Source organism: Ailuropoda melanoleuca, chromosome 13 (genome assembly GCF_002007445.2).
Source record: "Ailuropoda melanoleuca isolate Jingjing chromosome 13, ASM200744v2, whole genome shotgun sequence".
NCBI classification, from domain to species: domain Eukaryota; kingdom Metazoa; phylum Chordata; class Mammalia; order Carnivora; family Ursidae; genus Ailuropoda; species Ailuropoda melanoleuca.
The window spans coordinates 24,685,258-24,709,896 of NC_048230.1; the positions used below are offsets into that span (position 1 = coordinate 24,685,258).

General features: G+C 41.2%; 1 protein-coding gene across 2 annotated transcripts in view; it reads right to left on the reverse strand.

Moving 5' to 3' along the window:
• Window positions 1-8,300: 8,300 nt before the first annotated feature.
• Window positions 8,301-24,639, reverse strand: part of TOP2A (DNA topoisomerase II alpha) — a 28,064-nt gene continuing 11,725 nt past the window's right edge. Inside the window, exons 18-35 of one of the 2 annotated variants that reach the window (XM_002924935.4) lie at window positions 24,341-24,455; window positions 24,117-24,238; window positions 22,354-22,502; window positions 20,270-20,501; window positions 19,723-19,857; window positions 19,416-19,616; window positions 19,042-19,237; window positions 17,648-17,739; window positions 17,382-17,546; window positions 17,170-17,253; window positions 16,018-16,200; window positions 15,389-15,479; window positions 11,567-11,719; window positions 11,224-11,347; window positions 11,056-11,099; window positions 10,533-10,673; window positions 9,888-10,087; window positions 8,301-9,396 (exon numbers count right to left, since the gene is read on the reverse strand). In XM_002924935.4, coding sequence (XP_002924981.1) covers window positions 9,268-9,396; window positions 9,888-10,087; window positions 10,533-10,673; window positions 11,056-11,099; window positions 11,224-11,347; window positions 11,567-11,719; window positions 15,389-15,479; window positions 16,018-16,200; window positions 17,170-17,253; window positions 17,382-17,546; window positions 17,648-17,739; window positions 19,042-19,237; window positions 19,416-19,616; window positions 19,723-19,857; window positions 20,270-20,501; window positions 22,354-22,502; window positions 24,117-24,238; window positions 24,341-24,455 — 2,556 coding nt within the window. In that variant the 3' untranslated portion in view covers window positions 8,301-9,267. The remainder of the gene's footprint in view (window positions 9,397-9,887; window positions 10,088-10,532; window positions 10,674-11,055; window positions 11,100-11,223; window positions 11,348-11,566; window positions 11,720-15,388; window positions 15,480-16,017; window positions 16,201-17,169; window positions 17,254-17,381; window positions 17,547-17,647; window positions 17,740-19,041; window positions 19,238-19,415; window positions 19,617-19,722; window positions 19,858-20,269; window positions 20,502-22,353; window positions 22,503-24,116; window positions 24,239-24,340; window positions 24,456-24,639) is intronic. The other variant, XM_019805665.2, reaches the window with a different exon arrangement.

The following is a 24,639-nucleotide window of genomic DNA, read 5'->3' on the forward strand; positions in this document are numbered from 1 at the left end:
GCCGGGGAGGAGCCCCACCCTGGTGCTCTAGCCAGACCCCCACGGGCCTGCTTGGTTGGACCGCTTGCTCCTCCAGAGTCCACATCAGTAGGGAGTGAACTTGGACTTCGGGACGGGCAGCCACCGACGGCACTGTAGAAGCAGAAACCCAGGGGTGCCCTTGTGTGCTCAAGGATGCTTTCCGTGGGCGACCATGGTGCCTCCAACCCAGGACTCCAGACCCAACTCGGTACCCCTGGGAGGAGTGGGAGCCAGCAGACCCGGAGAGACCTCACCTCCTTCCTCTGCCCACCGTTTCTGTTTCTCTTGCCCTTCTTATTGCAGTGAACTCCTCTCAGAATTGGGGGCGGGGGTGGACGCAAAAGTAGTCCCACTTCCTTAACTCTATCCTTTGTTCTAGATGTCTCCTGCCATCCCACCGCAGAGTGGCAGGAATAGGGGCGCAGCCCTCTCCCATCTCCTCCCAGGTGTCCCTCAACTTCCAGCCTCCCACATCTCCTGAGAACCTCCCCCAACGAGCACACATTCACACAGGTCCCACAGCCCCCTGACGCACCCAGACCGTCGCCGGACCCCACTCACCCGTTAGCTGGAGCTGAGGTGTTAGAGCTGAGGGAGGGATCCTGGGAGATGGCTGGGACTTGTTCCTCCTAGGCCCTCTTTCATTTTTCCCTTTTGGATTTGGCCAGGACAGATGACAGGACAGAATGGCTGAGAGGGGCTTGCTCTCCCCCTTCTCTTAAAGGGACAGGGTGACCCTGTTGGCTGGCTCCACCCTTGGAACAGACACAGGGCCATGCCCCTTGCTGGGCTTTGCCAGCCCTCCCTTTCTCCCTAACACACTCCTACTCCCATCCCACTGCTGTGTCTCCTTCTGGGAATGGGGGAGGGGGTTAACCAGAACCAACCGCTTTTTGGGGGGAGGTTACGGAAGCCCATGGAATAGACTCCCTCAAAATGGAAAGCCTAGATCCACTGTCAACTGTCACCTTCAAGGCTGGAGACGGGTTTGGTGCTGAGTTGGGGGCAGCAGCTCTGTCACTACTGGCCTTGGAGCTCTTCTGGGCCAGTCTCCTGGCTTGTCAACTGAGGACGCTGGGCCACCTGACCCCCAAGTTTCCTTCCAGCTCTATGTCTTAAAGCTAAGGTCCCAATCATATTACAGAGAATAAAGAAAACCTGTGCCCAGGGGGGAAAAAAAAATCCCATATGGAAACCATTAAAGCATCAAGAGTGGTCAGTATTGGTGTTTAAATAAAACCTTTTGCTTTCTTTCTGCTTTTCTATAATTTCCAGATTTATTATAATAAGCGTGTTATTTTATAATGGGAAACATAAATAGACTTCTCCTAGAAGGCTCTGAATCATGTCCGATGACCCTAGGTGGCAGGAGATGCTGTCCCTTAAGGGAAGAGTTAGGATGACTCATGGTGACTTGAGTGGCCAGGAAGGGGACACCTCCAGGTTGAGACATTTTGTTCGTCCCCCGTGGGCCCTTCTAGGAATCTGTCCCACACGCACACCATTCCCCTCCACCTGTGCACCTGCTCTCGACCAGGCCCTGCACTGAGCCCATCACACAAATTAGCGCATTTAATCCTCTTGACGACCCTGGCAGGAGGGAAGCTAAGACTTGGAAGGTCTAAGCCACTTGCCCACAGTCACACAGCACGTAAATAGCTGGTCTGTGTCTCATGCCTGGCTTGACTGGCTGGGAGCCCATGTGCTTAAGCCCATCATGGAACTGGCCTCTCTCCCTCCTGCTTGGGTTTTCCAGGGCCTGACAATCCCCTGGGCTTTTGTTGGGTCTGGTGGGCCCAGACACTGGAAGTGGACCATGCCTGCCCAGCTCTGAGTGGGGAGGCCAAGACTTTCCTCCTCCTGACATTTCCTCTTCCCTTCAGCTATGGGGGCCCATATAATTTTCCATGTGTTGACAGGGACCCCCTGGCCTGATTTCAGGAAGGGGTGGGAAATGTGCCCTTCACCCACACCAGCTCAGGGGCCCAGCCCAGCCTGGAAAAACCCTTGGTTAATGATGGATGTGCTGGGGAACCCTCCCCACTGTCCTGCAGAGTTCCCTTGGGAGTGGGCCTGGCTGGGGAGACACTGCCTTGGACAAAGTCCAAAGGAAAGCACATGCAGGGGGCCCACATTCCAAAAACAGGATGTGGGGTGGGGGCATGGCTGACTTTCCCAACCCTGACCTCTGCCTGCTCCTGGCAAAGCTGCTCCCCGACCCCCAACCCCTAGCCCCAGCCATGGGGGCTCAGGGACTGTCCAGGAATGGTCCCTGCCCTGTCCTCATGGCCCCTGCTGGGTCAGGCCACTGGCCCAGCCTGGAAAAACCCCATCAGGCCGTCTGCCTGTCAGGAGCGGAAAACGGCAGAGGCGGTGGGCTCGGGTGGGGCAGGAGCATGGTCCCGCTGTGCTGTCCCCAGCCCCCGATGCCAGAGGGCCAGACACAGGAGAATCTACAATCTCTGGGCCCAGCCTCCTTCCCAGATAACGCTGTTCAGCCTGAGAGGAGGTGTCACTGATGCTGCCCAGGGCTGGTGACACATGGCCCCATTCTTGGCCATACTTAAGATCTGGAGCTGGGCTGAGAGGCCCATCGTGCACAGGCTCATAGTCAGTCTCTGTCCCAGACACTTCACCCTAACCTGTGGGGCTGTGGCGCCAATTCCCATTCTGTCATACATGGACACACGCATGCTGGCACGGCGCGGTTGTACCCAGTAAGTGACATCATCAAGACACGACTGTATTTTCTCTTCCCTGTACCCCTCTAACAATTTTTAGTCTTTACAGAGATGTTGCCTTTTAGTGAGGCCTTCCCTAGAGGCCCTCCCTGGAATTAACCCCCTATTTCCTGTCCCCTTTCTCAGCTCTATTTTCTTTGCACTGATCACTACTTAACATACTTGGTATTTTTTAATTTTCATTTTTTATCCTGCATGGCACCCATCTCCTCCAGGAGCATGTAGGCTCCCTGAGGGCAGGGCCTCTGGGGCTTTGTTCACTGTCCTGTGTCAGCACCTAGAACAGTTCCTGGCACCTGGTAGATGCTCAGTAAATATTTGTCAGGTGGATGAATGAAGGCGGGTGCAGACCATCTGAGCCCCAAGACTGTGGGTCGCCTGCCTCAGTTGCTCACTTGGATCTCCTCTAAAGCTTGTGATCACTTAAATGGCCGATTTAGTCTCAGACCAGCGATCAGAATGTCCAGTCCTGGGTAGAAATGAAAACGCCAAAACGCGTTAATGGTAAAATTCCTCCCTCCCCTTCCTTCCCCCTCGGCCTGCGTGGGCCTGCGTGGGACAGTTGCGGTCCTCGGAGGGCGGGTGCGCTGGTTTCTGGTTACTCTGCAGCACCTCCCTACCACCCCCCACCCCTTCTGCTGCATAGTGTCTGACCCTTCAAACCCTTTCCAGGCCTGAAAATCCTCCGGACAGGCGACCTTCTGTTCACAGGTGGCCCCCGCTCCTCTCTCTTCTCCCCTGGCTTCAGTCTGCGGCTTCCAATACACCCCTCCAGCTCCGCGCTTTTATCACCCACGGGGACCCGCTAACCTGCTACCTCCTCCCTTGGCTTTATAATTATTTAAGATTAGGTTCGGCTGTAACAGCAAAACTACTAACAGTGGCTCAAACAAGAGAGAATCTTGTTTCCCTCTCATATGAAAGGAGGAGGGCGGTGAGCTGTTCACCGGTGGCGGGGCGGCCCTGTGCTCCAAAGTCCTTTAGGGGTGCAGGCTCCTTCCAACCCCGCCCGGGGTGGGGCCCACGTTCTCCTCCATCCCGTCAGCCCGATCCCAGGCAACACACAGAAGAAGGGATGAAGGCGAAAGAAGTTCAAGGACGTCGCTTTGAGAAAGTCCCGAAGCGACCACGTGACCGGCTGCTTCGGTATCATTGGCCAGGATGACCTTCCGCAAGGAAGGCTGGGAAATGTAGTCTTTTTTTTAAGCCCCCCAGGTGGCCTTACACGCCAGAAAGCGGAATTTCACTCTCACTGTCGCAGACCTGCGCCTGTTATTGGCCCTCTCCGCTGAGGTAGGATTCAGAGAAACTCAGTTCCCCCAAGTCTGCCCCCACCAGCGGAATAGTTCTACTCAGGTTCTCAGCAGTTTGGGTGATGCCCACCCGCATTGGTGAAGGTGATCTTTACTGAGTCTGCTGATTCAAATGCTAGTTTCTTCTGGAGATGACACCCTAAGAGACACACTCAGCTATCTGGGCATCCCTTAACCCTGTCAAGTTGACACATACAATTAACCATCACATCCTCCTCAGATTTGCAAGGGTGCTGCACGTGAGTGAAAGACACCTGAGAGTGATTCCTGGAGTGGTTCAAGTTCAACATCGTAGTAGAACTGGAACCCACATACTACTTTTATAACCTGAAAAAATTATGGTTATTTTCATTTGGAAAGTAGACATGTAACATTTACTATTTTTGTAAACTATAGTAAAGAAGAAAACAAAAATCACCCAAATCTCATTATCCAAAGAAAAGCAGAGGACATTTTGCTGCAACTTGCTTGCAGTTGGCCTTTCAATGCACATAGCATTGGTCTGGAACTTCAGCTTGCATCAGAATTAATTGGAGTGCTTTCTTCTTTTCTCCTCCCCCTCCTCCCCCTCCCCCCTTCTTCTTCTTTCTTTTTCTTCTTCTTCTTTTTCTTCTTTTTTAAAAGGAGGCTACACACACACACACACACACACACACACACACACACACACACACCGCATGGAGCCAAACATGGGGCTTGAACTCACAACCCTGAGATCAAGACCTGAGCTGAGAGCAGGAGTCATACTTAACAACCCAGGTGTCCCTAACTGGAGCACTTCTTGAAACAGGTGCTTTTAAGTTACCCAGTTCTGGAGTGGGCCTGATCATTTGAATTTCTAACAAGCTCTCCGGTCGTGCTAATACTGCTGGTCTGGGGACCTTACATAGAGAAGCACTGGTATGTAGTTTACACCTTTGCTTTTCCAAGCTGGGTCTCCAAACAGCAGCAGGGACGTCACTTGGGAAATTGTTAATAATGCCACTTCAGACCCCATGCAGACCTACTGAATCAGAATCTGCCGTTCAACAAGACCCCTAATGGATTTGTAAGTACAAGTTTGAAAAGCATTGGTTTATATGTGAGCCTCACACTAAAAGTTAGCTTTTTAAAATTTATTATTTTTTAAAGATTTTATTCATGAGAGAGAGAGAGCATGCGTGAGCCAAGCAGGGGGAGGAGCAGAGGGAGAGGGAGAAGCAGACTCCCCACTGAACAGGGAGCCGGATGCGGGCTCAATCCAGGCCCCTGGGATCATGACCTGAGCCGAAGGCAGATGTTTAACTGATTGAGCCACCCAGGTGCCCCTAAAAGTTAGCTTTTTACTGCAGTATTTCTACACAGTAAAATGCACCATTTTATAATATAATTCAATGAGTTCTGATACATTATACAGGATAGTTTTGGTATCTTTTCCTCCCCACTACCTAACACAACTTTCCTGTTGTTAAATGTTCTGGAAAAATGACTTTTAATGACTCTGTAATACATGGTAAGGGTGTACCAGCTTAACCAGTTCTTCCATTGTAGGACACTTATTCTGTTCCCAGTTTTTCACCAGTGTAAATAATGCTATAATGAATGCTTTTGGACACAAACTTTTTGGTTTTTTGGACTTCAGAATAATTTTCCAAAGTGGAGTTACTGAGGAAAGGGACACTGGGCAGGTCAGAACAGACATCCTTCACTCTAGAAGCCAAAGTTAATGAATTAAAAAATGTTTTTCTTTGGATTTTAGAAAAAAATGGCCAGAAATCACTTTAAAAATTTCCTTGCAGCAGGAACAGTGGGATGCAATGTTTTAAAAGAACAAAAAGGCTTAGTAAGCTTATTGTATAATTTATCAATGGATGCCAGTTTTGAATCCCGTATTTTCTCAATAACTATTCTTTTGTAATTCTAATTGATGTAATATGTATTTATCTAAGCAATGTTTCATGTGTAGGAAATAGCTATTCTATAAAAGGTCTAAATGTACCTAACCAGGTTTATTAGCACTAGAACTTTTATCTTCTAGAATGTCAATTGGCTTAAGGAATGAAGTCAAGAGATGTATTCAGTTGGAGTCTTAGTTAGCAAGTGCTTTACTGATCAGGAGCAAACTTCTACTTTTATTTTTTTTATTTTTTTTTTAAAGATTTTATTTATTTATTCGACAGAGATAGAGACAGCCAGCGAGAGAGGGAACACAAGCAGGGGGAGTGGGAGAGGAAGAAGCAGGCTCATAGTGGAAGAGCCTGATGTGGGGCTCGATCCCATAACGCCGGGATCACGTCCTGAGCCGAAGGCAGACGCTCAACCGCTGTGCCACCCAGGCGCCCCACAAACTTCTACTTTTAAAAGGTAAATGTTTTGGACTTTTTCGTTTCTAAAGAGGGTTTATATGCTTTCCTTCTATCAACAAATGAGTACTTACCAGACAGGGACTTCACCTCTGATTTGTAGCCTGCTTTCTTCACTCAGTAAGGTCCTGGGTATCTTTCATGTCAATCAATAATATACATGATCATTCTTAAGGAGTACCTGGTATTCCTCATTGTACCATAATTTGTTTAAACTGTTTGAGCTTTCTTGTTGGACACTTAGGTTACTTTCAATTTTATTAGAAACTTCAGTAAGCATCTTTGCATGTGACTTTTTTTGAGATAATTGTAGATTTACATGTAGGGCTTTTTTTTTTTTTTAAGATTTTATTTATTGAGAGAGACAGAAAGAAAACGAGACAGAGAGCATGAGCTGGGGGAGAGGCAGCCTCCCTGCCAAGCATGGAGCCCTATGAAGGGCTTGATTCCAGGACTGGGATCACGATCTGAATGGTGAAGGCAGACGTTCAACCACCTGAGCCACCCAGGCGCCCCTTACATGTAGTTTGGAGAAACAAGAGATCCCTTGTGTACTTTGCCCCACTCTCCCCTAATGGTAGCATTTTGCAAAATTATGTGACTAGGATATTGAGATTTTCTGTTTCTGTGCGTTTACATGACTTTTTACACGTCCCAATTATTTTTTTTTAAAATTTTTTGAGAGAGAGGGAGAGAATGTGGGGGTGCAGAGGGAGAGGGAGAGAGAATCTTAAGCAGGCTCCACACACGGTGCAGAGTCTGACGTGCGGCTCAATCTCATGACCTGAGGTGAAATCAAGAGTCAGCTGCTTGGGGCGCCTCGGGGCTACCGCATGATCCCTGCATTCTGGGATCGAGCCCCACATCAGGCTCCTTCGCCGGGAGCCTGCTTCTTCCTCTCCTACGCCCCCTGCCTGTGTTCCCTCTCTCGCTGGCTGTCTCTATCTCTGTCAAATAAATAAATAAAATCTTAAAAAAAAAAAAGTCAGTTGCTTAACCGACTGAGCCACGCATGCGCCCCATGTTGCAGTTTTTCTCTTGAACTACATTGCTTAAAGTGAGAATTACTAGGACAGAGTTTGACCCTTTGGCCCAGATTCTGATGAAAGGGCTCATTTTTCCAGATCTTCATCAACCCTTGGGGCTGGGTTTAGGATATCCCTCTGTAACTCAGAATTACTTTTCTTTTGGTACTTTTTTAAGATTTTATTCTTTTATTTGACAGAGAGAGAGACAGCCAGTGAGAGAGGGAACACAAGCAGGGGGAGTGGGAGAGGAAGAAGCAGGCTCCCAGCGGAGGAGCCTGACGTGGGGCTCGATCTCAGAACGCTGGGATCACGCTCTGAGCCCAAGGCAGACGCTCAACAACTGAGCCACCCAGGCGCCCCATTCTTTTGGTACATTTTTAAATGATTTTGTTTTTGACATTTAAATACTGTCTGTTTGAACTTAAATTTGATATAAGATGTGAGGAAGGGATTGGACTTATCTAACATTTCTTTCTAAATGATTGGCCAGTTGCCCTAATGTCATTTACTGAGATCATCATGTAGTTGTCCTGATTATCAAAAGTTGTTAAAGGGATCATTAAAAAAACAAAACAACGACGACGCATATTTGAAACTACTTGTTCATGGAGGGCCAAGGCCTTCTTAGTGTGAAGGAGAAGAACTTTGTACCAATGTATAAAAACCCAGGGAAAAACCGGATTGGCCTTGATTAGGTCACGAAGCCTATCTCTTAGACCTATTACTATGGCCAGGGGCTATTAGGTAGGTACGTCAGCAAATGATCAGAATAGTTTTCAAAGGGAAGTACAGACGGGTGTATTTTAGAGTAAGAAAAAGGGTATACTGCAAGGGAAAAAAAGGGCAATCAATGGGTTGCAATGTTTAGAACATTTTATTGAAGTAAAAAATTGTTGGAATTAAGTGAAATAGAAAAACATAATAAATATTTACAAAACATTGAAAACACCACTCATGTCACACACATGTAAAAATGCAGAAATGTCTTAGAAAGTTTGTAAGTTGAAAATATGGAGATTTCTCAGAATGGATATAACCGCTCGGTGCTGAGTATGGATGGCATTGATATAAGATCTTTGAGTGAATGTTGTCCCCCACTTTCTTGCAATCCAGTGCTCCCTAGAAATTTGCTCTTTGGGATATTCAAACTTGGAGATAGCCCGAGGGGACAAATCAAGAATTGAGACAGTCACAACACTAATTTTCTTCACCCTATTGACTGTGTTGAGGTTATACGAACACAGTCAGGCTGTTTTTCTTCAGCCTCTGCTAATATTCAAAAGGATATGAAGAATATGAGCAAGTTCTCATTACTTGAGCAAAAATTCAGCACATAAAAGGCTGACTGGGGAGTAGTTGTACTAGAACGATAAAATTCTATCTGATGGAAAATTACCTATAAAACTAAGGTAAAACAGAATTAATCATGCTCTATCTCATATTTACTGAAAGTAGGAAAGGAGGCAGAGTAGACACTTTTATAACAATTTTGGCTTAATGAGTGGTCAATATATTATGCTGAACTGACCACACAACTGTCTCCAGAGTCCAGCAGAACTTAAAATCAGATTCTAAAGACAAAAGAAAAGACATTCTAAACACAGACAAAGCAGAGAAGAAAACAACGCCCACGAGCTGGTCACTACTTCGACAGTATTATAAAACGGTAATAGATCCTCGGGCTCTACACACTTCACTTCGATGGTTCTGGATTAAAACTACCTTCCCCAAACAAAATTCAGAGGGGAGGAAATTAAGGGACTCAGGTAACTCTAAAACCAGTCTTGGGCTCAATAAGACCATTACTTAAAATAATCACATTTTAGAACAGATCATCTTCATCTGATTCTTCGAGGTACTTTATAGGTTTCTTTGCCCGTCCAGATTTGGCCCGAGGAGCCACAGCTGAGTCTAAGTCCAGATGGAAGTCCTCACTCTCCCCCTTGGATTTCTACAAGAGGAAGTCCAAGTAATTTGCACAATGTGAGTCTGACAGCAACATTTCACTGTAAAAAATACATTAACAGACTACAATTCAAGGAGTTTCCCTCCTCCTAATAAGCAGTAAGAAACAGATCTGGGGCAACTCATTGACTAAGTGGCATATTTTTAAATGTAGCTTTGTTACAACTACTAAAAGCTAAAAGGATTATGAGATTTATGTTTCTTTATTTTATTTATTTGAGAGAGAGAGAGCATGAGTAGGGGGAGGGGCAGAGGGAGAGGGAGAAGCAGGCTCCCCACTGAGCAGGGAGCCTGATGCAGGGCTCGATCCCAGGACCCTGAGATCAGGACCTGACCCAAAGGCAGACACTTAACCATCTGAGCCACCCAGGGGTCCCTACACTTATTTTCTTAAAAATGTGTCAGATTATTAAGAGCAAATGTTGGTTATGTATTTTAAAACACCTAGCAAAAGGACTGTCTAGGATAAATACTCACCTTGTTTGTGACTGTTTTAGAAATCATTTTCTCAAAATTAGAGTCAGAATCATCAGAAGTGGATGGCTTCCTTTTGCGGCGAGTTTTGGTTTTGGGAGGATCAGGCTTTTGAGGCACATCAGAATTCAAGCCTGGATCCTTTTTGCTTCCTTTTGGTGCCGCCCTTTTTTTGGCACCTGTAGTGGCGGTGGAAGACTGACCTGCAAGTCAACACAGGCATTCATCATGTGTCCACTCTTACATGAATTGTTCTCACTGTGAGCTTTCTTTAACAAGCTGTTGATTGCTTATATTTGATATAGGAAAAAATCTAACAGAGCTGAAAATACATTAGAGAATCAAAGTATTCTTAAGCATCTAATTTTTTTTATAGGTTTATGTTTTACATTAAACTTCTGCACTGTTTATAAAATCTGTCCGTATCATAAAAATGATCTAGATAATGCCTGGCACTTTGAGAAACATGCTGATTTTAAACCTTTTGAGCACCAATTTTGATTACAAAGATCTAAATATTTGCTTCCATTTGGAAAAGGTTTAATTCCAATATTAATAGTAACTTTTGGGAGTAAAAAAATTGAAACTGACTTGTGGCAGACAGCTACTTAATCTTAATATTAACCCATCTCAATGATTGAAGCTCACTTTTTGCTGCTATCTTCTTCACCGCCACCTTCTTTTTAGAAACAGGGTTTATAATTTCAGTTTCAGCTGAGAAATCAGCAGCAGGGGAACCTGGAGGAAGTGGCACACTGTCCTTGGTCTCATCAGCATCAAGGTCCATTACTTCAAATGGAAAAGCAACACATAAAAATCTGTTTCCTGCTCTGAATCCCCATTTAAACACCAAGTCTGTGATTCTTCTAGAACATTTAAAACATACTCTTATAACTTGGATCTTATTTCTGAATTCTTCATCAGCAGTTACTTTTTGTACCTCTAGCACCCAGCATAGTAAACAGCAAGCACGTGATGACTTTTAGTATATTAAGTGTAGAACCCCTTTCAGTGCAAAACTGACCCTAATGAAGAACACCAATGTAATGCTAACAAAAACCCACGTTTATCTTCAAAGGAAGGACTTCGATAATGTAGTTAAGTTCAAACACAGCTGGACCTGAGTGTCCCAGGGAAGCAGACATCTCACTATTTTTACTTAAATACGTACCTGACGTGGCACTTTTCTGTGGCTTCAGTTCTTTAGTAGTCTGTCTAGAATAAAAAAACCAAAAAACATCCTGACAACCAATTCTAAATGTGTCAAGTAACAAAGAATATAGAATTGACTGCTGGCAACAATCATGATAATAAAATCCATATTAGAGAAGAGACTTACTTTGGGGAAGCTTTGGTCTTAAGAGGACTACCATCTGATGGGACAAAATCCTTATCTTGAGTTTTTTCATCAAAATCTGAGAAATCGTCATCTGAATCCAAATCCACCGTGAATTTGGTTTTTGCTATAAAAAACATACATAGACAAATAAAAGAGGGTAACAGAAATATTTAATCCACAGATTGATATAACATTTTATGAAGATTTAAGCTTTAGTTTAATCTCTTAAAAGATGCTTTTGTTTTTCCAAAAACTTAATAATTACTGCTCTAAGATATAACAATTTCTGGGATTAATGCCACTCAGATCTTTCAGGACATCCAGCATTGTTACTTTTTCTTACTTGCTGCTCTCCGTGGCTCTGTCTCTCGAGGAGGGACATCAAAGTTACTTTCGTTACTGCTCATATCTGATTCTGAATCAGACCAGGGGTTTCTCTTCTTTCCTTTTTTGATTGGTTTAAATGGCAATGTAGTTTGCTTCTTTGTCTTGGTACCTAGAAGAGAGATAGATATTAACCATCTTTACATATTCTTCGACTCACTTTTCTCTGTCTATCATCCATCCATCTTTCAAATATTTACTGAGCTCTGTGCTAGTATTGAGAATACGATGATGAACAGAAACGGACAAAGTCCCTCTTCCCGTGGAGTTTATAGCTTGGTCATTTAATCACATAAATAAATTGTTGTCACCTCCACAATGTACATGTACCCACACTGATCTCACCTTTCTCTCAGTCCCTACAATGGCTTTAATACTGCTTTAATTTCTGTTCTTGATAAACCTCTTGCAGGTAAAATGCCATGGTCTCCCACTTCTTGTGCCCTCACATTATTTGAGAATAATCAAACTCATGGGAACATGAAAGCTCAAAATACTCAACTGATTCATTGGTTTTATATGCTGAAAGATCTCTTGCTAGGTTTAAGGTTAAAGGTGTGTTGTATTTGAAGGTCAATATATAATTTTGCACAGTATGGCATACTTTTATTATTTCTTAAGATTAATACTAAGATGTTTCCATTTGTTTTATTCATCTTTGCATTTCCCACAGAACACACACTATCTATTAAAAGTAGATACTCAAGGTTAGACTTATATAGATCGATCAATGGAATAGAGTTGAGAATCCATAAATAAACCCTAATATTTATGGCCAATTGATTTTTGACAAGGGTGAAGACAATTTAATAGGGAAAGAAGGTTTTCATTATGGTGCTGGGACAACCAGATATCCACATGCAAAAGAATGAAGTTAGACTCCTTCCTTATGCCACATAGAAAAATTAATTCAACATGGATCACAGACCTAAATGTAAGAGCTAAAACTAAAACTCTTAGAAGAGGGGCGCCTGGGTGACTCAGTCATTAAGCGTCTGCCTTCGGTCAGGGCGTGATCCCAGTGTTCTGGGATTGAGCCCCACATCAGGCTCCTCTGCTGGGAGCCTGCTTCTTCCTCTCCCACTCCCCCTGCTTGTGTTCCCTCTCTCACTGGCTGTCTCTCTGTCAAATAAATAAATAAAATCTTAAAAAAAAAAAAAAAAACAACCCAACAAACTCTTAGAAGAAAACATAGGAGTAAATCTTCATGACTTTGTATTTGGAAAAAGATTAGACATGATACCAAAAGCACAAGCAACAAAAGGAAAAACAAAGATAAATTAGACTTCATCACAATTAAAAACTTGTGGTTCAAAGGGCACTATAAGAAAATAAAGAGATAATCTATGAAATAGGAGAAAGTATTTGAGAACCATATCTCTGATAAGGGACGGGCATCTAGAATACATAAAGCAATCTGGGGCGCCTGGGTGGCTCAGTTGGTTACACCTTCAACTCTTGATTTTGGCTCAGGTCATGATCTCAGGGTCATGAGCTCAAGCTCTGTGTGGGCTCTGCGCTCAGGGTGGAGTCTTCTTCAGATTCTCTCTTTCCTTTTCCCTCTGTTCCTCCCCCACTCACGCACCTGTGCTCTCTCTCTAAATAAAATAAAAATCTTTTTTTTTTTTTTAAGATTTTATTTATTTATTTGACAGAGAAAGAGACAGCCAGAGAGAGAAGGAACACAAGCAGGGGGAGTGGGAGAGGAAGAAGCAGGCTCATAGCAGAGGAGCCTGATGCGGGGCTTGATCCCAGAACGCCAGGATCACGCCCTGGGCCGAAGGCACACACTTAACGACTGAGCCACCCAGGTGCCCCAAAATAAAATAAAAATCTTTAAAAACATTAGAATACATAAAGAAATCTTACAACTAACTCAACAACAAAAGATAAATAGCCCAATTAAAAAATGGGCAAAAGGTCTGAATAGACATTTTCCCAAAAAATATAAATGGCCAATAAGCACATAGGAAGATACTCAACATTAACAGCCAATAGGGAAATGCAAACCAAAACCACGAGAAACCACTTCATATCCACTAGGATGGCTAGAAAAAAAAAAGTGACAAGGAATTAACTGTGCTGGTGAGGATATGGAGAATTGGAACACTCATACATTGCTGGAGGAAATGTAAAATGGTACAGCTGCTCTGAAAAACAGTGTGGCAGTTCCTCAAAAGGTTAAACAGAAAAAAATCATATGACCCAGCACAATTCCACTCCTAGGTATCTACCCAAAAGAAATAAAAGTGTTCACAACAGCCAGAAAGTGGAAACAAGCCAAATACCTATCAACTGATGAACAAATAAATAAAATGTGATATATCCATACTATGAAAAACTATTTGGCAATAAAGAAGAATGAAGTATCGATACATGTCACTACATTGATGACCTTTGAAAACATTATGCTAAGTGAAAACTACCAGGGACAAAAGAACAGATATTATATGATTTCATTCAAATGAAATGTCCAGAATAAGTAACTTTAGAGATAGAAAGTAGATTAATGGTTGCCTAGGGGAGGGGAAATTGGTAGGAAATGGGGAGTGAACATTAACGGGCAGTGTTCCTTTTTGGTGCAAAAAATTGTTTTAAAACTTCTGAGTATACTAAAATGATTGAATGGTATACTTTATTTATTTTTAAAATATTTTATTAATTTATTTGACAGAGAGGAAGAGAAAATGAGCAGGGGGAGCTGCAGAGAGAGGGGGAGAAGCAGGTTCCCCACTGAGCAGAGAACCCAACATGGGGCTCGATCTCAGAACCCTGGGATTATGACTTGAGTCAAAGGCAGATGGTTAATCAAACTGAGCCACCAAGGTGCCCCTGAATGGAATACTTTATTTATTTTTTTTATTTTTTAAAGATTTTATTTATTTATTTGACACAGATAGAGACAGCCAGTGAGAGAGGGAACACAAGCAGGGGGAGTGGTAGAGGAAGAAGCAGGCTCCCAGCAGAGGAGCCTGATGTGGGGCTCGATCCCAGAACGCCGGGATCACGCCCTGAGCCGAAGGCAGACGCTCAACTGCTGTGCCACCCAGGTGCCCCTGAATGGAATACTTTAAATGGATGAATTTGGTATGTGAATATCTTAAGAAGTTAAAAAAAGTAGATACTCAATAAAGGTATAATCAAATGGTTAGTAGAATTCTTAATTCTATTTAATTTACTAAGTACTACTTATATCCCGGGCATGGTGTTCAACTTTAGGGATAATATAAACACGACAAAGATGTGCTCACTATTCTTAAGAAGCTTTATATATTAATATATATTAGAGCCTTATAATTGGCTAGAAAGTGGAATTTAATAAACTGAGTGTGTTTTCTTTTTTTTTTTTTTTAAAGATTTTATTTATTTATTTGACAGAGATAGAGACAGCCAGCGAGAGAAGGAAGGGGGAGTGGGAGAGGAAGAAGCAGGCTCATAACGGAAGAGCCTGATGTGGGGCTCGATCCCATAATGCCGGGATCACGCCCTGAGCCGAAGGCAGACGCTCAACCGCTGTGCCACCCAGGCGCCCCCTGAGTGTGTTTTCTTTAGATCCCAACTAAGGAATTCAAGTTGCCAAATTAACAAACTATTTCAAAATGATCTCTTCTAAAATAAATCATATCCAAGGACAGTATTAGGGAGGTTCAAGTAAACTTTAGACACAGCCTTCCATCATGTTACTCAGTAAGGACTTACTTAACATCTATGTGGAATGTACTAGGTAACAGACACAATTTAATCTCAACTCTGTACCATTCTACTTAAAATATTTTAATACCTGCTTCTCTTTTCTGTTTTTTCTCCAACCTTTGTTTCAGACCTTCTAGTTCGATACCGTCTTCTGGAGGGCTCCCTTCAGTGTTTTCATTCTAAAAGAGAATAAGACAAAGATGGTCAAGTTCTGCTAACTTATTATTTGGAATAATGTAAGGTCAAATATACAAATATATAACTGGTCAAAGAGTGATCTTTCCCCTTAAATTTTGGTTAAGAGCTCTGAATAAAGGGGATGGGTATGACTTTTTCAAGATATTTAAACATTAAAAAAAAAATCAGGCTCACAGGAAAACAAAGTTATGATTAAATATAGGATTAATTGCAAACTATGGGATAGAAATTTTATAATATCATTTGTTCAATTTAAAGCTGAAATAAGTTTTAAGTATTTATGTATAACTTTTCAAGAGTAGTACTTTTTTTTCTTTTTTTTTAAAGATTTTATTTATTTATTTGACAGAGACAGCCAGTGAGAGAGGGAACACAGGCAGGGGGAGTGGGAGAGGAAGAAGCAGGCTCCCAGTGGAGGAGCCTGATGTGGGGCTCGATCCCAGAACGCTGGGATCACGCCCTGAGCCGAAGGCAGACGCTTAACGACTGCGCCACCCAGGCGCCCCTCAAGAATAGTACCTTAATTTTCTTTTTAATTTTCTTTTCCGCCTCTGCTTTCATCTCTATGGTCACTCGGGGGATGACTCTTTTCCCGCATGGAGAAGGCAAAACTTCAGCCATTTGTGTTTTTTTCCCCTTTGCTTTCCCGCCTTTCCCAGGAAGTCCTATTTGTTCTTCTTGTTTTTCCTTTGTTTCAACAGCCTACAAATGGGGTAAAAGAAAACAAGTTTATAAGTCAACAAATACACTACAAAATCGACGCTACTTGCCACAACTAAGTATGCCATCAATTATAGTGAAGATATAATTAAGGCCCACTTTGACAAGTGTGGACACAGAAGATTGGGTTCTGCTCTTGATTCTACCATTTAAGCTTTCTGAAGATAAAAAGGGGAAACTGTGTTAGGATAAAATATGTAGCTACATATACACATATTTGTAAATTCAAATAAGAAGTGAAAGGATGGAATTCCACTTGTACATCCATACCGAAGTGTAATAATATAAAACTGCATTTTAAGCATTTTAACTTAATTTATGAAATGCTTTATCTTATCTTAAAATAATGTTGGAAAACAAAGCATATTAGTGAGATTTAGGTAAAAAATATCTTCTGAAACTACTGATTAGCTAGCCCTGAAGGTAAACATTTTTGTCCTTGTAGGTTGACTGGGAGACTGGGTTGGTGTTTTTCCATATTTAAATTCTCTTCATCGTCTCAGTCCCAATAAGTTAGAAATCAGCTCCTACCCTTTCCTCTCTTTGTCCAAAAACTTCTAGGTAGTATGCTTCTGGCCATAATTTACTTCATTCTAACAATCTGTTCTTTTTTGTGTTATCGTGGAATGTTTCCTTATGCCTCTTGTATTCTTTCTTTCCCTCTCTCTTTTTTAAAAACATATATATTTGTTTATTTATTAGAGAGAGTGAGAGCAGAGCAGGGGGAGCAGCAGAGGGAGAGGGAGAAGCAGACTCGCCACTGAGGAGGGAGCCTGATGTGGGGCATGATCCCTGGACCTGGAGATCATGACCTGAGCCGAAGGCAGACGCTCAACCAATTGAGCCGCCCAGGCGCCCCCAACTATGAAATTTCTTGACAAAGAGGTATATTGCTAGAATGTACTATTTCATTAATAAAAACTCTAACATAGTCAGTTATAAACTACACACCTCCAGCTCTTCAATAAAAGCAGCCAAGTCTTCTTTCCACAAATCTGATGGACTCTTTCTCTTTAATGTTTCTAGCTCTTGCTCCTTCATAAGATAGTAAGAAAATTAGAGTTAATTTTGGGCATAAATAGCACACAATTTTCATGAAGCACAGTTTTTACCTTCACCATTGGAACAACTTAGCAACATGTTACTCTCCACCAACAACTCACTTTTTCATTTCTCAGTTTGCACAGTTCATCTTTCTTCTCCTTGGTGAGATACCAAAGAGGCATATCAAGAAGGTAGTTGAAGGTTGGTCCAGAATCTCTTACAGAGTCACTCTTTTCAGCTTCATTTTCATTGTCACTCTCTTCATTCTCTTCTTCATCTGGTACCTAGTGGAGGAATTAAAATGTAGCTTTAACAGGAAATATGAAATAGAGACACTAGATTATACAGTCTTTAAGAACATAGAAAATGCTAAACGAGAAATTACCTTTTGCTGGGCTTCTTTCCAAGCCTTCACGGGATCTGAATCATATCCCCTCTGAATCAGAACTTTAATTAATTCTTTCTTAGGCTTATTTTCTGTTAAAAAATATAAACAGAAATAATGGTTTTGAGCAATAATTTAGAAAAGGAATAGGTTTTACCATATTAATTCAAAAGATTAAAATTAATAATTAAACTGTCCTTGTCTTGCATAAATCTGTACATCCTGATTTAGAGAAAAGTCTTTTCCTAAACCACTGACAAATGTAAGTTACCATAAGGGGGACAGTCAAATCACATTATGAAACTGTTGATCTGATTATAACTCTTAAAAGGACAGAAGACAATCAAACCTTTATTTCTGATAAGTTTCTACCTTAATTATACTCCCTTTTGAAAATTTTAACATTTGATTGGGCAAGACTTTAGTGCCACCAACCCAACCATTGATTTCTCCATGTTGCACCCATTCCTTTTTAGAGTACCTCTCTTCCAATGACTACTGCAGTCAATTTATTACACTTTGAGGGATATTAAGTTATTAGCTACAAGATATTTTGGAATGAATTTCTGAGCACCATTTTTTATCAATTAACTTGATACAGATTACATGTTTAGGCCCTCTACATTTTTATACTCAAGAAGACTGCATAGTCCCATTATTCCCTAAATTCCAGTCAACTAGACACAACCTTTACTTTCTGTTTTCTTTGAATTATGTTCATTATCACTCATTTTAGCTTTGTCTGAAGCAGTAATTCTATGAAATTAAGGGGTGGTTATGCTAGTGTTATCAGTTTAAAAAATATTCATGGATTTGAACATGTAACTATTAAGTTAAACATTTTTGTGTACCACCAGAAAATTATTCTGTAATCACCAGGAACTCATGTTGCCATGTTTTGGGATTTGCTATTATAACCCATAAGGTAGTTGCCTGGCTTTCCTAGTTAGCCCTGGCCAGGGCTGAGCTATTTTTTTTTTTTTTTTTTAAACTTCCTTACAACCCTGCTTTTATCAGAACTGTTTCTTTCCAGGTCACTTAAACCCTGACTTAATTGCTTCTAGAATGTCTTAAAAAAAAAATAAAATTCGGAGACATGACTCTCAGTCTTCGGTACACAATTTAGTTGTAATATAAGCTATTTATAATCTTCCTTCTGGCCTTTTTCTCCCCTCAGACTTACCATCTCTTCTCTTGATCACTTTACACAGGTACTTTTCTATCTCTATTCTCTGTCTAAATGTCAACTAAACCATGATTTCTCAAGATGTCATCTAAGAAAAGCTATCGGAACTAAATGATTTTGCCCTCCCTCCCCACCATTACTCTCCCCCATAATGCTTAAAGTTTGGCATAATTGTAGTTGTAGTACAGTTATTAACCCAAAAACTTACCAATGATTATTTTGCCATCTATTTTCTCTAAGATAAAGCGAGCCTGGTTGTTCAGTTTAGCAGATTCAGCACCAAGCATTCCTAGAAGCCATTCTTTTCTTAATCCATAATATTTAAGCCTGAGTTCAAAGAAGTCTCTTAGAATATCCAACACTGTGTCATATTTCTTTAAACATCCTACATGGTCAAAAAGCACCTAGAAAAGAAAAACAAGATTTAGAGTCAAGAACAGATAAATTGGCTAAACTTTAATGGCTTTAGAGAAATGATTCATTCTTCAAAAATATAAAAGTATTCTAGGATATCCTTTTAAAACTGATATTAAACTTCAATATAAATTGAAACATGGGTGCCTCTCATAAAATAAGACATACCATAGAGTTGCATGTAAGGCTAGTTTGGAGTTTGAAGACTTTGTGTAGTCCCACTCTCTCTGCCTCTGCCAGTTTCTCTTCAGTCATTTTCACAACAAACTTCACAGTGGTGTCTGTATGGTATTCCCTATAATCTGTTATGAGAGGTGGTGTCTTCTCAGTTCCGTTCAACATGGGCTCTAGAACCTGTTCTTTATATGTCTAAAGAAAGATATAATTCTTTTGTAAGTGTCTAAAATACGGGCTTAGGAGTATTCAACAAGTAGTAGTACACAAAAAATCAAAGAAGAAATCCACAATTACTTACCTGGGTCCATGTTCTGATAGGAAGCTCTGAGATTTCAATGGTTGTGGAATTAAGAATAGCCACTTCACCACTTATCACATATTGATTTGGAGCCAGCTCTTCAATAGTACCCTTGAAGTTCTTGTAACTTGGAAGCTAAATTGGTATTTTAAAGAAGAATAGGTTTGTTTTTTTTTTTTTTAAAGATTTTATTTATTCATTTGAGAGAGAGAGACAGCCAGCGAGAGAGGGAACACAAGCAGGGGGAGTGGGAGAGGAAGAAGCAGGCTCTCATAGTGGAGGAGCCTGATGTGGGGCTCAATCCCAGAACGCTGGGATCATGCCCTGAGCCGAAGGCAGACGCCCAACGACTGAGCCACCTAGGCACCCCTAAAGAAGAATAGGTTTTCTAAATGTGACGACACTAAAAACAGAAATCCCAACAGCATTAAACAATAAATCTAATGAACATTAAAGTATGAAATAAATTTTATGTGTCTTCTTTATATAGTCTACTGAATTGAAACCAGAGGAAAAGGAAGGATCCTGATATACACAGAATAGTTACCATTGGCAAAGGTTCTTCTCCATCCATCAAACGCCTGATATTATTTACAACTTCACGAATATCAAAGTTGGGGATTTTGCAGGACCACCCAGTACCGATTCCTTCAGCACCATTTATCAGCACCATGGGTATAATAGGAATGTACCATTCAGGTTCAACACGTTGATTGTCATCATATAAAAACTTTAATGTGTGATCATCTTTTGGTGGAAATAACAACCGAGCCAAAGGGCTAAAGAAAACAATCAAAGAATGTTATTTTACAAAAATACTGACTTTGATACTTAATTTGTGAAAAGGACATCTGTTATCTTTTATCTATGCATGAAAATTACTTTGCCTTTACTTGCTGACTAATAATCATTTAACACTCTTTTTTTTTTTTTTTTNTTTTAAAGATTTTTTATTTATTTATTTGACAGAGATAGAGACAGCCAGTGAGAGAGGGAACACAAGCAAGGGGAGTGGGAGAGGAAGAAGCAGGCTCACAGCAGAGGAGCCTGATGTGGCTCGATCCCATAACGCCGGGATCACGCCCTGAGCCGAAGGCAGACGCTTAACCGCTGTGCCACCCAGGCGCCCCAAACACTCTTTATTGAGCACTTCGTATGTGCCGGGTACTGCAGACATAAAGTCCCTAAGGAGCTCACATTCTACTACAGGGAGATAGGCAATGCACATACATCTTGTCAGATGGTGGGATAAATGCTAAGAAAAAGTTAAAAAAAAAAAAAAGCTAAAAAAAAGTAGGTAAAAGTGATGGAATGATTGAAGGTGCTAATGAATGGTAACACTTTCTGAAAGGATAACATTAGAGCAGAGAAGAAATTGAGAGAATAAGCCATCATGAGGTTATCTGGAGAAAGAGTGTTGTAAGCAGAAGGCCCAGTAAGTAAAAAGCCCTGAAGAGAGAGTGTGCTTGGCATGTTTGAATATAGGCAGAGGCCAGGTGTGTTTGTAACAGACAGTATGAGATGGAGTCAAAAGATATGGGGAGTGGGGACATAGATCATGTAGGTCCTTTAGATTTTACTCTAAATGAGAAAGTTGGAAGGTTCTGAACCAGAGTGATCTATTTAAAAAAAATCAGTTGGCTGCCATAAGAAAGAAGGATGGTAGACTATATTATAGCACTTTAGATAAATGGGGTGTCTTAGTAAATACTGAGAGGGTAGTCAGGTATAAGAGATTCAGGGTTGGAGCTGTTGACACTAGATGGATGGGTTATCATCCATGGATGCGAAGAAGTGAGTACAGCTAGTGGAAAGAGAGCTAATGAAGGAGCTTAAGGGGAAGGTCAGTAGTTAAAGGCTGGGAAGATGAGAAGGACCTAGCAAAGAAGACAAATAAGGAAGAAAGCCAACAGTCTGGTATCTTGGAGGCCAAATAAAGAAGAGTTTCAAGGAGGATGAAGTGATTAACTAGCTAACGCTGCTGAAAGGTTGAGTAAGGGGACAGTGGAAAATTGACTATTCATAATATATTTTCCATAGACTTATAAAGAGTAAAATTTCAACTGTGATATTTAGGAAGAATTAAGTTCTTCTTTACTCTGACCCCAACTCTACAGTAGGGTTTCGCAACCTGGGCATTATTGACATTTTGGGTCAGGTAATTCCTTGTTATGGAGGTGTTTGGTGGTAGCTCTGGCTGCTGCCCGCTTGACGTAGCACAGCTCCCCTAGTCATGACAATCAAAAATGTCTCCAGACATTACTACACCTCCTGGGGGATGGGATGGTGGTGCAAAATCTACCCTGGCTGAGAACCACCGCTCTGTACGATGCAAGTGAAGAAAATATAAGAAATGGAAGTAAAAACATTTAGTTTGACAAGGAAACAACACTTCTAAGAAATTCAAAGGCACGGCTATCAAACTGAAATAGAATTTAGACTTTCTGCTTATTGTAAAGAGTAGCGTAATTGAACTTTAAGTGAGCTAGTTTTTTAAAAATTAATACTCTAAGCATCTACATCAAAAGTACATTTTCTGATTAACTGAATTTTTATATTTTTGGTCAACTAAATGTCACATTATTTCAAAACTGGAAATGGCAGTTCACTAGAAACTGAAGGCATACTCACCTGAGCATTGTGAAGATGTATCGAGGACTAGCAGAATCCTTGCCACCATGCAGCCTAGTACCAAACTGACCAATGGGCTGCAAGAGGTTCAGATTATTGCTACCCACAAAATTCTGAGCCAAATTGATAATGGTCATCATTAGTGACATCTGGGGGTGGAAAAAGATTTGTTAATCTGATCTGTAGGCTTCTAATAATATTCCATTATTATGACTAAGCCTCACTATAATCCTGTAAGGTTTTATGAGGTATAGATGTTTATTGACTCTTCCCAGATAATTACACGGTTGATGTATCTAAACTCAAGACTTCTGGCTCCAAGTTCAGGGGTCTTGCCTTCCAATAATTTCTATCAAGTCCTATTCAACCGTGAAGGCATAGCTCTTCTCTTCACCCTCAGCAGAATGAAATATTTCCTCTTTTGTGTTACAACACTTTGTTCATTTCTATTCTAGCATGTATCACTTTATTCTATAGTTTGTGTGTGTGTGTGTGTGTGTGTGTGTGTGTGCGTGTGTGTGCGGTGGATGATTAAACTGTGATTATATCTTCAAGTAAGGAACATATGTGATTTTTTAATATACCTGGTGCATGGTAAGCTTTCAACAAATGTTTGTTGTGAGAACGTTTACTGAAGGCCTACTATGTTTTTTTTTTTTTTTAAAGATTTTATTTATTTATTTGCCAGAGAGAGAGAGGGAGAGCACAAGCGGGGAGAGCGGCAGGCAGAGGGAGAAGCAGGTTCCCTGCTGAGTAAAGAGCCTGATGTGGGACGATCCTGGGACCCTGGGATCATGACCTGAGCAGAAGGCCGACCTTAACCGACTGAGTCACCCAGGCATCCCTGAATGCCCACTATGTTTTGATTGAAAGCAATAAGTGAGATAATCATTACATTTAAAGTTCTAGAAACCTATAGGCAACCTAGTTCTTTAAAATATAATGAACGCAAAAAAGCAATTTAATCACAAAATAAAAAAGGAATATATGTTTGTATAAAATCAAACAATTCAGAAATATAAAAAAATCAGAAAGTTGTCCTTTTTAATTCACAGGATAACCAAAGTTAACCTGGAGCACACCCTTCTAGGTATTTTGCTTTACGTACTGTTCTGGCTCTTTTTCTCCTCACTGACAATGGACTATGGATATTCTCAATGTCAGTACACACAGATTTACTTCAGTTATATAATTGATTTCAGGCATAGATGTGTCATAATCTACAACAATTTTTCAATTGATGGACATTTTCAGTGTCTAAATTTTAGCATCACAAAGGTATATTAAACATCACTGAATATCTTTTTTTTTTTTTAAGATTTTATTTATTTATTTATTTGACAGAGAGAGAGACAGCCAGCGAGAGAGGGAACACAAGCAGGGGGAGTGGGAGAGGAAGAAGCAGGCTCCCAGGGGAGGAGCCTGATGTGGGGCTCGATCCCAGAACGCCAGGATCACGCCCTGAGCCGAAGGCAGACGCCAACGACTGCGCTACCCAGGCGCCCCAAAACATCACTGAGTGTCTTTGAATATAGATCCTTACAGATTTATGAGTCTCCTTACCAGAATATAATTTTTAGAAATAGATTTGTTAGGTCAAAGGGTAAGCACATTTATAGTTTGACAGATTGCACCAAATTGTCCTCTACTGTGGATGAACCAGTGTTCATCTCACCAAGTACTCTCACTAAATGTTTGGAAAATGATTTGCAGGTATTATTGCTATAATGCTTTCTGGAAACATTTATGGACTTTGTGTTTACCTCACCATGATGATAAGAGGACATCTCAGCCACTGACCCAGCTAACTGGGCAACCTTCACCTCTCGCTTATCATTCCGTTTGAAACAGGTAAACAAAACCTTTCTTTGACCTGGTTTCAAACCTTCAAAATGAAAGAGGTACAATTATTAGTATCCTCAATTTAACCATTTCTGGACATTGATTTCTATGTATGATAAAAACAGGCTAACATCTTGGAACTCACCATCCACCATAGATGGGATAGATCTCTCATTATCAGAATTTGAGAACAGGATAAGTTCCTTATTTATGAAGTCATTATATGTCAGGTATGTGGTAGTTTGCCCATACAAGTAATCCTAAGGGACCAAAGAGAGTTATTACATGATCTAGTTTAAAAAAAATCATTGATTTTAACAATGCTTAACACCAAAAATAAAACAAAGACATCTTTCAGCATATCAATTCTATGATAATTATTAAGTCCCTCAAATATACCAAATTATGTAGAAGTACTTTACAGGTTTTAAAGATAAAGCAAAT